The sequence below is a fragment of the Protopterus annectens genome, chromosome 2.part0 (assembly GCF_019279795.1).
Source record: "Protopterus annectens isolate FY-2018-M chromosome 2.part0, PAN1.0, whole genome shotgun sequence".
NCBI classification, from domain to species: Eukaryota; Metazoa; Chordata; order Ceratodontiformes; family Protopteridae; genus Protopterus; species Protopterus annectens.
The window spans coordinates 1,714,349,931-1,714,364,698 of NC_056728.1; the positions used below are offsets into that span (position 1 = coordinate 1,714,349,931).

The 14,768-nt window shown below is 37.4% G+C and overlaps 1 protein-coding gene across 1 annotated transcript; it reads left to right on the plus strand.

Moving 5' to 3' along the window:
* The first annotated feature begins 6,602 nt into the window (after positions 1-6,602).
* Positions 6,603-7,523, plus strand: LOC122792875 (olfactory receptor class A-like protein 4). Its single transcript, XM_044060433.1, has one exon. It carries the CDS (start codon positions 6,603-6,605, stop codon positions 7,521-7,523), a length of 921 nt encoding a protein of 306 aa, XP_043916368.1.
* Positions 7,524-14,768: the final 7,245 nt, after the last annotated feature.

The following is a 14,768-nucleotide window of genomic DNA, read 5'->3' on the forward strand; positions in this document are numbered from 1 at the left end:
CATGCTGTATGATGTTCGTAGTTTGTGCATGTGCCTCATTATAGCATTCTTCCGTGGGTGTGTGAGCATTTCCTTTGGGCATCATCATCCAGGGTTCCAGGGCATTGCCAGCATTCCCCAGTAAATGGCCCTTTGGGATGCCTTCCCTAGCAAACATCCAGTACAGCTTTGATGTGTGCCAGATATGGCAGTTATGATAACTGCCAGAGTTGCAAGCACACACATTCTTGATAATCCCTTGGGTATTGCACACGACTTGGCAGTTGATGGAGTGGTATCTCTTGTGGTTAACATAGATTCTACCCTGCTCGACAGGTGGTGCCTTGATGTGCACATGAGTGCAATCTATGGCACCCAGTACTTCAGGGTAGTGTGCTACATTGTAAAAGTGTTGCATATTGCTGACCCTCACCTCAGGAGAAAGGGGAAAAGATATGTGCTCAATGGCAGGTGGGAGCATAGCATCCAGAAATTGGTGAAGTATCCTGGATGCAGATGCCTGTGATACCCCCATCATGTCCCCAGTTGGTCTTTGAAAAGTACCTGTAGCTAGTATCTTAAGGGTTACACATACCTTAGTTTCCACTGGGATGGGTTCCCCTCTGTTAGCTCTGGCAGAGTTGAGGGTGGCAGAGCTCACTACTCTCTTGTAATATGTCACTGTCCACCCTGTAGTGCTCTACAATCTCCAGCTCATGAAGCTCCTGGTAGTTTACCCTGGGCCTGAATACTCTTCTCCTTTTCGGCCAACGCCTATTGTCATCACCAGCAGCAGCACTGACGTCAGCATTTAGCACATACAGATGTAGAATAGCTGCAGCAGCCTCTAGCATTATCTCAGTTAAAATTTCCAACTCTCTACTCCAATGGTTCAGAGTGCTGAGGGAAAATCAGAGTGTAGGGTGTATGCATACTTTATACAGTTATGGTGTAGGTCCACCATGTGGGATTGGCTAATTATCATGCAGTTCACCTGCTTATGATATAATTGACATGATTTAAAAGCCTTACTTTATTGCATGACGCTGTGCATAGCGCCGCATCGCTCAGCATAGCTTTATTAATTGAATATATCTGGTTTTCATTCATGGCAGACTATGTCATAAGTGTCATGTGGGTGTTCTGCTCATGTGAACATGCTAATCTGTGCCCAAACTGTTTGCAGCAAGTGGCACACTGAGCAAACACGCACACTTAACATGAAAAATCCAGTGGGAATGTAAACATCGTGTAGGAGTCTACATGATGTGGATATGTAGACACGCTTACTCCCATTAGTGATTCAGCAAATGCATGCCATTTACCCCTCATTTGCATAAATATTTGTGCAGACAACCTGGAAACTACATGGTTCATAGCCATGTAAGCTGAGTAACAACATGAATCCACCATTGTACAAACCTGACGGAAGGCACTACAGTGCATTTGTGTAAAGTATAATATGTGTTATTTTTGCAATTTTTTTTTTCTGTTAAGCATGTTTGAGCACTGCTGTGCACAGGGCAAACATACAGAAATTAATAAAAAAATTATTAATTTCACATATTCCCTGCCTTTTTCAGACATCTACAATGTATGTTTTGCACATTTAATCCTGTGATCTAATCTTTTCAGGGGAGTTATGTCCATATTTGTGGACTTTTACATCATCCTTTTTCCGTGTAGACTCCTGTACAAGGAAAATTTCCATGTAGATTATTAACATGGCCACAGAGTGTACACAGATGTCTTCCAGCTTGTTGAATCACTCCACTTTGCTAATTTGAATTAAATTCACCTGCTTAAGCCTAAATTTGCATTGCACTGAAGTTTGGGGGCTGCTAAGTGGGATTTACTGAATCTAAAATGGTTTGCTCTCATGTGCGCATCGCGCTGCGATTTGTACTAAAAAAATAAATAGTGTAAGCTTTACTGAATTTTCCCTATAGTTAACAGTGGTAGCATTAATTAGATTCCAGGTCGTAAACCAGATATTCTAATCAAAATAAACACAGCAAATATTCATTGTACACAGCAAATATTCATTGTTATAATGTTTTGCAAATGACTTATAATACCTTAGTAACCACTCAAGATATATATGTGTGTGTGTGTGTGTATATATATATATATATATATATATATATATATATATATATATATATATATATACATATATATATATATATATATGTATATACACTGTTAGCAGCACTTTGTTCATCCAGCTGTGAGCTTTCATATGAAGCTAAAAGTTCTGCTTGTATTTTTGGTTGCTGAGATATTTAGAGAAATATGAAATTTCGAACAATATAAATAAACAGTATATAAACATTTATTATTTCTTCAGCTACACTAGTCAGAGGTCAAAAATCAATGCAACTGTCTTGCCCATAATGTAAGCTTTAAGTTGAAATCTTTCAGTAGCTACTGTGGTGGTGGTGCTGCTGTAGCATTGTCGCCTCACAGTAAGACGTTGTCCTGTTCAATTCTCAGCTAAAGCGTCTTCTGTGTGGAGACATGCGTGAATGGGCGTACCTTCATTGAAGGTTGTGCGTCAGGGCTAGCAACTCGGTATGTAAAAATCTACTGCCAATCATTAGCTGACCGGAGTTACGCTGTGGCGACCCCTAACCGGGAAAAAGCCGAAAGATACAACAACTATTAAGTATAAACAGGCAACATTAGATGTGTAGAGGTATCAGTGGGATGATCCTGGAGAAACACTTAGTAATGGAAGGGCTGATAGCATTTTAGCAGTAATCCATAAAGAATGACTGTTAAAATGATATTTGCAGCCATACAGATGATTGCTCTAGAATAAAGTGTAATGTGGAGCATTAGGTACTTCGAGTCCCTCTCCGTGCACAGTAAGTCTATCACTGGATGACTAAACAGATAGATCTGATACTCATTTTGCTGATGTGTTATACAATCAGACTGGTGAACACACCAGGCTATGGCAGCACTGATCATAGTGGGACATTTACATATAGGTGTCAGAAGACAGTAATAGAATAATGACTCATACTGCTCCGTGACAATTAGGTATGACATTCTTTTTTAATTCATTTCCATGCTTGTGGTTCAATAGCGGTCCTGATGTCAGTAGCTAGGCATGGGAAACAGAGTGAGGACATGCAAAATGAACATGACACCATTATTGTACTGACATGTCAGCTCCAGTACTGATATGCCAATACATTTTATTCTTTAAGAAACAATATTTAATATGACCAAACAAAACTTTTGTTTACAATGCAGTTTCACATGTCCTTATTTCATGTATACCAGGAAAAAATAGTTGTGTAGTTGGAGAGATGGGATATGGGTTAAGAAGACAGACTCATGATGTGCATGTATGTCGTATGCTAAACTGAACATTTAGCTTACAGAAACAGATGGGATAATGTCAATTTGCTCCCAGTGTTTGTGCACCGTTTGCAGTCTGTGCCATTAATCTGTGCTTCTAGCCATCTGTGTTTAGTCTGTGTCCTGAGCACGATTTAGTCTTTTTAAGCTAGACTGAGTAGTTTAGAGTTTGTCTTTGCCTTGATGGGTGTAAGCATGTTGCAAATGGATGTGTATTACAGGACTTCTGAAATAAGGATGCTATGCAGGAGATGCATTAATCTGCCATCACACAAGACTCTCCTGCCAATGTAAGGATCCACTTGAGTTTTACATTCCATTCTTTGCTCCTGCTGGCTGCCCTTAAAGCTAGGAGAATGCAGCTTTTGGTCTCTCTGTGATATGCCAATTTCATATCAACATAAGATGTGCAACAGTGCAAATCATGCTTGCAGTGGTATAGATTACCAGCAATAATATAATGTAGCCATTTTTCTCATGTTTGTAAGAAACACAAAGATTTTTGATTTTCTCTTGGCTTTTGTTCACTTGCTTCATATCATCAAAAAGTGTGTAAATCATGATAACAGTGGGATATAAATAATAGAATTTATTCATTTTGTCATGTTTTCAAGAAACATAGAGTCTATGATATTCTCCTGGCTTTTGTTGATTTGATTGATACAGCGGCATACTGACTTTATGACCCTCTATTTCATCTTTTGTCTTAGTTCTTCAAATTGTCAGGTTATCTTGGGCCGCTCTGCCTCATCCATAAAATGTGTCAAGCCTTGTTTTTCTAAATTCAATATGCTTTTCATCTGGTTCTCATTCCTTGGGAGCAGTGCAGGACAATGTGCTCAAAACTCACTGCACTTTTACTCACATTCACTGTCTCGATTCCTGGGGACCACTTGTATCACCCAAGACTGTTGATTTTTATGTACTCAAATGAAGCTTCCTTCTCCTCCCTGATGACCTCATTTCTTTTTCTCTCCTCAGAACTGGGATAATCAAGTGCTCTCTGTCCTCTGATTAGCTTGTTCTTACATACAGTGCTAAGATGGTCTGTTAATGACTCAACAGCTTAACCCACCATAGTGTCACATGGAGCACTGGCTCTGCCATTGTTTATTGTTTATATTACCATAGTCCGACATGGAGCACTGGCTCTGCCATTATTTATTGTTTATATTACCATAGTCTGATATGGAGCCGTGGGTCTGCCACTGTTTATTGTTTATATTACCATAGTCTGACATGGAGCACTGGCTCTGCCACTGTTTATTGTTTATATTACCATAGTCCGACATGGAGCACTGGCTCTGCCATCGTTTATTGCTTACATTACCATAGTATGACATAAAGCACTGGCTCTACCATTATTTATTGTTTATATTACCATAGTCTGACATGGAGCCCTGGCTCTGCCATTGTTTATTGTTTACATTACCATAGTCTGACATGGAACACTGGCTCCACCATTGTTTATTCTTTACATTATCATAGTATGACATGGAACACTGCCTCTGCCATTGTTTATTGTTTACATTACTATAATCTGACGTGAAGCATTGGCTTTGCCATTGTTTATTGTTTACATTATTATAATCTGACATGGAGCACCTACTCTGCAATTGTTTATTGTTTGCATTTCCATAGTCTGATATAGAGCGCTGGCTTGGCCATTGTTTATTGTTTACTTCATTCACACCTACAGCACTGATTGTGCTATTTACTGCTTCACTCCTGGTGCACTAGGTGTGTGGGCTGCCTTGTCTCATTCAAGCCTTCAGCACCTGAAAGACAAACTGCAGTTTGTGCTTTGGTTACAGTGTAACTTAATTTCAAATGTTGGTGTGGAGGTATGATTGCATACTTTGTAGTATATATTCCTCTTTAGTTAGAGGTTCAGTTCTCATAGGTTCCAGATGTATGACAGGTTGCTGATATTTAATAACATATATGCACCTTTAGGCACCTGCTCACAAGTTAATTACTAACCATATCAATTGCAATACTGACTTTGCTGTATTTAGTGTTGTATTTAAGCAGTTTAAATGTGAAAAATTACTTTAACTGAACATATAAGGCAAGAGGTTGCTTTACATATTTATCAATACTACCTTCCTATGTAGTGCTATTTTGTCAGTTGGTCTACCAGTACATTGTGCGACTCTTTCTCCTGCTTTGGATGCTTGCACTTCATTTAGGCATAGATGCTGCCATGCCTTCATTTTCAGAACATTCTGCACAGTTTATCTTATTTTTAGTGCTGTGAGTATGTGATCATCATCGAAAGGAGTAAGAGAATGTTTCCTGTACTCTGGCCAAATTTTTTTGAGTCAATATGAATACCACCTTGGGTCACCCCTGAAAACAGGCTAATGGCCTAGTGGGACTAACCTGGTCAACAAAGCAAAAATATACAAATCATCACTCACATTTCTCACTGCAGATGACAACGAAAATAATACTTCAGAGGAGATATCAAACAGCTATTCAAAAACAGCGCGTAAACTAGGAAAGCATTAGGAAAGGTTGTACTACAAACTCGTTAAATTTGTTATTAGTACATCTTGTTGTCTGTTATATTGATATTGGAACTGTGCCTGTCATCATATGTACTTCGCCTGCACTTACGGTATTGGTATGCGCTTAGTATGACGTATGATAATATTGTCTGTTAAGTATGATATAAAGTACTATTCTTTGGTCATGATCTATGTGCATTATGTCATTTTATATATATATATATATATATATATATATATATATATATATATATATGTGACATTAAATAAAATACAATTGATTTAACCCACATATTATTGAAATTATATAACATCAGTTATTTTTCTATGAACAAATGCAGCAATTTAAACCAGACACACAGAAATTCCCTATGGACAGTACCACCATATTTTATGTTCTGTTGTTAATAGTTTTGATCTGCAGAATGTTACTGCTTCCCTCGGTGAGAGGCCTGAGGTCCATGATGAACCAAGTATTGGTTGTGTACCATAAGCAGACCCACAGTAGTTTTCCAAGTCTATTATCTATTCCTCTCACATGAAGCACTTTAAATCTTTGTCAATAACAAAACAAAATATTAATTAGTAATAATTATAATAGTTTTAACATTCACATAAAGCAGTCCACTATGCATAACATAAAGTAAGTTATTGTAATGCACCCTTACATGTTCATTGATGCTGACAAAACTACATTTTCTCTCCCTTAGTGATGTGATCCCAGAAGATACCCAAGTAATGGACACTGCTACTGCACATGTTATTTTGTACGGCATCTTGGTGTTTTCTGGCATTTCTGGAAACATTGTAGTTCTTATGATGATTATTTCCTCAGCCATGGAGAACCACTATATCCCACCTTCAGATGTCATCCTTATGAACCTCTGTGCGATAAGTCTTCTTCTTTCATTTTTTCGAAACATCTGGCTGTTCATAGAAGACCTAGGCTTCTCCATCCGACTTTCTTACAATGGCTGCAAAGCCTTTATGTTGATTTGGGTGTGGTTAAGAACTGTTAATGTATGGGCCACCTTCTGTATGAGCTTTTTTCACTTTCTTAATATCAGGAGTCAGCATTTCAAGACAGCTCAAAAAAGAAAGAAAATTAATAATGTTGGACTTAGTATAACCATAATCTGGGCCTTTAATCTACTGTACGCCATTCCTGCCTATGTATACTCCAGCCATAATAGTGATAATGACACTGAGGTTCTGATGGTCATGAGTTCCAGCACCAGACCATTGCTGGGTTGTGTTTGGGATTTTCCCACACAAAAATCAGGTATTGCCTATGCCATGGCCACTCTTGTGATACATGAAATCACCCCCATCTTTCTGATGGGGGTCATTAACTTTAACAACATTGCCATCCTGAACCACCACATCAGAGCTGTACGAACTGAGAACATGGTTTCACAGTTTGCCGCTGAACGGAGGGCAACAAAGGTCATACTGGTCCTGGTGATGCTATTTGTGTTATGCTGGGGGTCAAATGTGTTTGCTGTCAACTACTACAACTACAACAGAGGACATTCTGCAATGCCAGCTTTAATTTTAGCAAACTTTGCTGCTTCTATTTTTATTGGTTTTAGTCCCCTAATCCTTGTAATGGGGCATACCAAGTTACGTAACAGACTTAAGAAAATGTTCTCTTTTTAGTTAGGGTGAATGCTGTTTGTTATGTATTAATTAATGTTTCATAGTTCCATACCCAAGGACACATTCATTCATTCATTAATTCGTTCATTCATTCATTCATTCATTCAGGTAATGCTGAACATTGCTGCAGACTGTGGAATAACAGAAAGGGTTGTATTAAACAAAACAGATAAATATACCCTGAATAAAACAGATTTTATCTTTCATTAAGAAAATATTTATAAGGTAAAAATCTCCAAGAGTTCACACTCCCTCAATTCCTGAAACTTCAACTACATAAGAGGATGTAAATGGTTAACGGAGGGACATCACATGTCGTAAACAGCTAATGCAGGGACATCAGAAGATTCAAATAGCTAATGCAGGAGCATTACAGGATGTAAATAGTAATTTTATTTAGGGTAAAGGTTAGCTGTTGAACAAGGTTCATGTTTCTAACTTCACTAATTATTTTGTTAGCCCTTCTGATTTTACTGATCCTGGCTAATCCCTCTGACTTCATTGTTCCTGTTGGGGACTCCTCAAACCCTAAAACTAGGTCTGCATGGATGCAATCAACTTGATGTAGACATACACAGAGAAGTTAGTGTTGTTAAATTAGCATAATCAGCCCATTAAGTCTTAGTTGGTTTAATGCCCGGGGTATCAACAGAAAAGTGTATGGCATAATGCTTATGGTGTGTACCTCATATACGAGAGGTACAGGGTTTGATTTACACCAAAGGAAATTGGCTAGGCTTAAAATGGTCCACAAGGGCAGTTAGTTTAGTACTTACCTAAAAACCTATATGTGATCTCATAGAGCCATGCATATGTGTTGTCTAAAGTTGCCTATGAAAAGGAATGGGGAAACAAAATGGCAACTGTTTAATGGGAACATAGATGGAATGAATGAACTCACTGGTATAGTTATGTGATAATCAGGCCCCCTGTTACAAGTATAAGACCTGAAATTATGTGTCTTCAATTCCAGAAAAATAGAAATGGTGATTGCAACAGAAAAAAAAACAATAGACAAAAGTACAGGTACACCATTAATGCATTTTTGCAGAGTAGAAGGTTGACCCCCTGCACATTTTCTAACATGAAGGGCTGTGTCCCTACCTATACCTCTGTTAATTAGCATTTATTTATTACCTGTGTTTATCGAGAAGTCCAGCTAGGCTGCACTATCCCCTTTTCAGCAGAGGCCGGGGGAAAAAGCTTCAACAAGATTATACAGTAGCATAGAAATAATAAATAAAGATTGTATATATATATTTTTACTTTGGAGAAACAGGAATATGCAGCCCCCTTTTGCACTTGTTCTGCTGTTTTGAGGATTTTACCTTATGGTTCTCAGAATTTAAAATGGGCACCTGTTAACTCATCACAGGAGTAGGTCACATGGGATATAGAACAGTATCTCAGTGGACTATGTTTACGTTTATAAACACTACACATTGTCTGCTCAGTTCTCTAGGACCTAAGGAAAAACAAAGCATCATGGAGCTCTGCCAACCATCCTGCTCTGTTGCCACCACCTTGCCCTGGTAACATTATTTTCATTTATTTATTATTTATTTATTTCACATTTGTTAACTGGATTAGTCCAACTGAGTTTGCAAACAAACCCATTTTCAGTGGAGACCCGAGGGGAAAAGCCCCAGGAAACATAAGTAAAGATATAGCGACAATATACAAATATTAAATAACAATCACAATACAAAATAATTGTAAAAAAGAAAAAGTTATTAACTATTTGCATTGCATTGGTAGTAAGCAACCCATTTTTAGTGGAGACCCAAGGAGAAAAAGCCCCAACAAACATAAACAAAAATAAACATACAGGACAAAAACTATTAAAAATAACAATGCAAATATGAAATTAATTATAAAGAGTAAAACAAAAGAAAAAAATGTGGACATTAAGGGTTGCACTGATAGCAGTGGTCTAAAAATTTACTACATATGAGAGCAAAAATGAAAAGTTAATCATTGTTCAAAAGAAGGAAAATGTACAGACATTGATAGGAAGTGGGGGGGGGATAAATAGTGTGGAGAATGGGAGGGGGAGAGAAAGGAGTGGTCTGTAGTAGGGCTATAGTAGTAGAGCTGAGGGTTTAGGAGGTTAGTTTAAGCAGAAGTTATAACAGAGAAAAAGTTAGGAGATGCAACAGGTTATACAGTAGGACAGACTAAGACTACATGTGGTCAAGGCAACAGCCTGTTGATGTTGTGATTCTACCAGGGTGGCTTTTTTGAAGTTAGTTCTGTAATTATTCATAGTAGGTACAGTTGCCTCTATGCAATTATTAACATATTTGCATACAGTTTCTATGAACAGTTATGTGTAGAGAGCTGTATTTTCAGGTTTTTTGGGGGGGATGGGCTTGACATTTTGCTAGATTATTATATAATAGTAGGAAGTTAGCCTTAAAGTAGTTCATGAACATTCCAGGGTTAGCTGGGGTTCTGGGTTTTATTTTACTTCAGAGGAGACTGTTTTGTGGTCTGACCTCACCATAGAGTACATTACACTAGAGGGTGTGCAGCACTCTCCCATATTAGTGAAGACCAGATCCAGTATGTTTGCACCCCTGGTCAGCGAATTGACAATCTGGTCCAGGAAGTACATGTTTACAAAATCCAGGTATCCCTGTGCCTACTACACATTTGGTCTCATATACGATTCCCAGTTAATAGTTGGGTAATTAAAGTTGCCTAGAGTAGGGCATTGGGTTACAGTACTACAATCAAAATACAAAAAACCTTAATAGACCACTTAGGCCCTCTGAACACCCCCACCTCTGTCTGAGGCATATTTACCTGTATCAGCCTGTGATGCTCCTCCAAAAATAGTCAAATATATGTTTACTTTGAAACTTTACTCCATTTTTCTCAGTTACCTTAACTGGATCTATGCAATAATAATCTTTCAGAAGCAAATCTATTTCATGCAGCAGTGGTGAGGCAGCTGATTTCCATCAATTAGAAATTGCCTTCTTTGCTAATTAGAGTCCCCTATCTGCTAGCAACCTGGGTAAGGAAAGCCTAATAAAACAGGAATAACTAGGTTTTATCACGCCATAACTCTTTTAAGAAGTTGCAACTGTGTATTATAAAACTTCATTTGTTTTGCACTCCCTGTAAATATGCTGCTGTTGGGATTTAAGGTATGGTGGAAGACTGTTAAGCAGCTAATAATAACCTTCCAGTTCAAGAAACTGGAAAAACACAGAAAAAGGTAAATGTGCGTTTTAAGTTAAATTGTTGCTTTTTTGTAATAGTGCATATGAGCGCAAAAACAGAGAACAAAGCAAAAACAGTAAAGAGAAAAAAACTAATGTAAAAGAAAATACAAAAGGAGCAGCCCCCAGAGGGCTGTGTGACATCACAGACTATTGAATCAGGCTTGCAAACAGTGACAGAGGAAATGGCTAGAATGTTATTGGAGGACATAAAATGTATACTGAGGTCTTTAAAAATAAGTGGGACTTTAGAAGAGTATTTCAGTACAAATAACCAAAAAAGACAGAGGAGTTTGAGCAAACACTGAGATGAGATCACTCAGATCCAGAAATTGGAGTTAGAAATGAAAGAGAAGGTAGCCAAATAAAAAGAAAATCTACAAGAGGAATTAGAATTGAAGCTTGTAGAACTAGAGGACCTCTCCAAAAGGGAGAATTTGAGATTTATAGCTGCACCAGAGAAAACCCTTAACCTGGATTGTATAAGTAAAAAGACAAATATCCCTGCTCAAGAAGTAATGACTAAAAAGTACAAAGAGTATATATCCCTATCTTTTTGTTGAAAAAAATGCCTAGATCAATTCTAATAAAATTCCAGGTTTACTAACAAAAGGAACAAGTACTGCCTATGCTAAGGTATAAGGAACCAATGTTGAAAATCGGCAATGGCAGGATCTTTGTAGATGATGACTACTCAGTGATAATGATAAACAATGCAATGAACACATACCAGCAATTAGAAGGTACAAAATGTTAACCATAAAGTGCAAGTAGTTGTTATAGCCAGCTACACTCTGGATAGTTTTCCTGTAGGACACATTGGTGGCAGAACTGGTTTGGCAGCGCTACAAAAAGTACAGGATGAGAGGGAAAGCAATGTGGCCACAATCGTGATGGTTCCAAGTCAGCTATCACTAATCAAGAAGCTTCTGGATCCAAATATGAGAGACCTTCATTCAAGCTTTCCCCTATTTATTAAAGTAATATGGGATTGAAAGACATGGCAAGGATAATAAAAAGGACAGAATTAAAAGACGGGATGAACTGGCTAAGAGGTTTAGATAGATGAATGCTTGGATTCCTTGATGGAGGGTGGGCTGGTAAGAACTTAAAAGAGAGACAGAGAAGACATTTTTAAATATAAATAGAGGGAGCTAAGGACTGAGAATGTTGCAAGGTAAGTACGACCCAGAAGGAATGCAACACATATCTATACATAGTTATAGATGTTTTGGTTGAAGTTATTCATTTGAAGTTAAAAGAGAGAGAGAGAGAGAGAGAGAGACAGAGGAAAAGGTTTTGTTTATTACAAAAAATGCAACGGCAGAATAAAGAAAAGCATGCAGACTCATAAATACATTAGGGAAAGCACAAACGAGACTAAAAACAAACAAGAAATTGAAGATGTAGGTAAGACACATTAAGGACAGCAAATTAGAGTAGAAGGAAAAATGAAGAGAAGACATGGTTAGACTGTCGGTTTTGACATGGAATGTCAATGGCTTAAGACAGCAGGATAAAAGGCAAAATGTGTTCATATATATTACTAAGAGTTTGGCACAATTTTTTATGTTACATGAGACACATTTAAATGAGAATGAACAGGGATCTGATAGAGATGAGTAGAAGATAAGGCTATAGTGCACAGCTGAGAAGAGAAAGGAAAAGTGAAATAGTGACACTGATAAAATGGAGAGAGGGTGACATTAAATTAAGACAAGATGTAGCAGATGCCCAGGGAAGGCATGTGATGTTGAGAAGGTACTTTTTTTTAAAGAGTCTGGCACTGGCAAGTGTATATTCCTTTCAAGAACAAGATGTTAAAAAGAAAATCTACAAGAGGAATTAGAACTTTTAGTGGAAATAGTAGCCCAGTAACAAGAAATAGTTTATTTATTTATTTGACATTTGTTTAATGGGAGAGTCCGACTGGGATAATATCCCATTTTCAGAAGAGTCCAGGGAAAAAGGCTCCACATTTACTCAATATCACTAAAAAAGTTATTACAAAGCCTAATATAGAAGAATGAACTATTAACTGAGTAAAAATTCAGCTTCAGTTCATAGAGTGTGAAGCTGTGCATAGATAGTGCTAATATTTGGACAGCTATGACAAGCTGCAAAACAGCACTGTCAACAGATAAGGTATTCACTAATTAAAGTTCATAAAGATGAAATTAAACATTGAGTACCCTCTTTGGTACAGAGATAACTAGATAATACAGCCTAATCAAAAATATATTTGTTCTTTGTGAAATAAATTATACACTCTGAACTTAGTCAAAGTTATGTTGTTGGTGGTGGAAGGAGGGCGGGACTAATATTAATAATGGGAGGAGCCTTGAATTTAATAACTGAAAAGTAGATGTAACAGGGGTACTAAACAGCTATAGAACAGTTAGGGAAAACAAATACCTAGAAAACGTCTTGAAGGTATTTGACATTAGGGATGTGATAAAGAAAAAAAGATGGAGGAGAGACTTTATTTTTTTTATTTTTTTTGTAATAGTAAAAAGTTGGGCAAGGCCGATGACTGTGAAACACAACCAATACCTTTATTAGACAATTCTTTTATAGTCATAAGACTGGACAGGGGAGAAGAAGGGGACAGTGCACAAATCTGGCAAATCTATGTATATCTAAAGAATAGAAAGCAGTTCAGTGAATGTGTAGCGATGGTGTTACAATTACTGATGTAAGTAGAGGACAGTGAAGGGACAGAGGAACGGGACAATACGAAAGTTATGTTTGCATGTTTAGCATATACCCAAGCAAAGAATGCGACCAAATCAAAAGGAAATATATATTAAGGTTAAATAAAGTTAAGTGTACGACAGAAAGCTAGGCAGAATGACAGAGCAGGACCAAGAGCAACTGAAGAAAGCCTAAGAAGAAATAGAAGATCACTTGGAAAATGTAAATATAGGAAAACCACATCTGTATAGATGTATTTTGATAATAACCCAAAAATATAAAACTGCTAGTGCAGAGGTTGATGCACCAGAAGATAGAGAGACTTCTAGTAATGTTGGGAATCCTGAAAAAGAGAAGACTAGAGACAGAACCAAATAGGATAGTGGGGAGTGAGAAGTTTTAATGAGGAGCTATACAGAGGGGAGTGTAGGATGGCAGTAAATGAAGTCTAGATGGATGTTTTTCTAGCAGAAATAGACATCCCAATAACAAATATTTGCTGCAGAAACTAAAGGAGGAAATTAGGATGACTATAAATCAACAGGCTAATGCAAAGATGCCTGGTGGATAAATACTAGTAGAAATCTTGAAAACTGGGTAACAGAATGATAATAAGCATTTGACACACACTATTTTATGAAATAATGGAAATAGAACCATACCAGAGTCTTGGAAGAAGGCAGTACAGTAGCAATCATATTGAAAGAAAATAAAGGCCCTGCTGATCTGGACTGCTATATGCCAACAGCAGTGTTAAGCCATCATTATGAGGATTTTATGATGAGTCTATATTATATCATCAAACGCTTAAAAAAAAGCGAACGATGAATAATCGACCCCATGTAAGTGAAAGACTACAATCTCGAAAGCTCAGAACAGCAATTTTTTTCCAAGGGGAAAAAAATTGCTGTTCCAAAAAAAAAAAAAAAAAAAAAAAATTGAAAGAATACATAAAGTGGGGAGCTTTGCCCCCCACAGCCCCCTACTTAAATATACCAACTCGAAGATCGCACTACAGTGCCAAAAACGGCAAAATAATGGAAGCGGCCAAGCAAATTCTTTCCCTGGGAAAGAATTCGCTTAAAAGCCGCTTCGCTATTTTGCCTTTTCGTTGTTTTAAGTTCGACCAAGACGCATTCGATAGAATGCGTCTTCAGTCATCTAATAGGAACCCAAAATGACTATACTGACAAAAAGATTAGCAAAGTATTTACCTAAAATAGATCTAGATCAATGTGGGTTTGTATAAAGAAAGCAAATATTTGATGAAATAAATAAAACATTAATGACAGAAAAATTAACAGAAAAAAAGATACTTTGA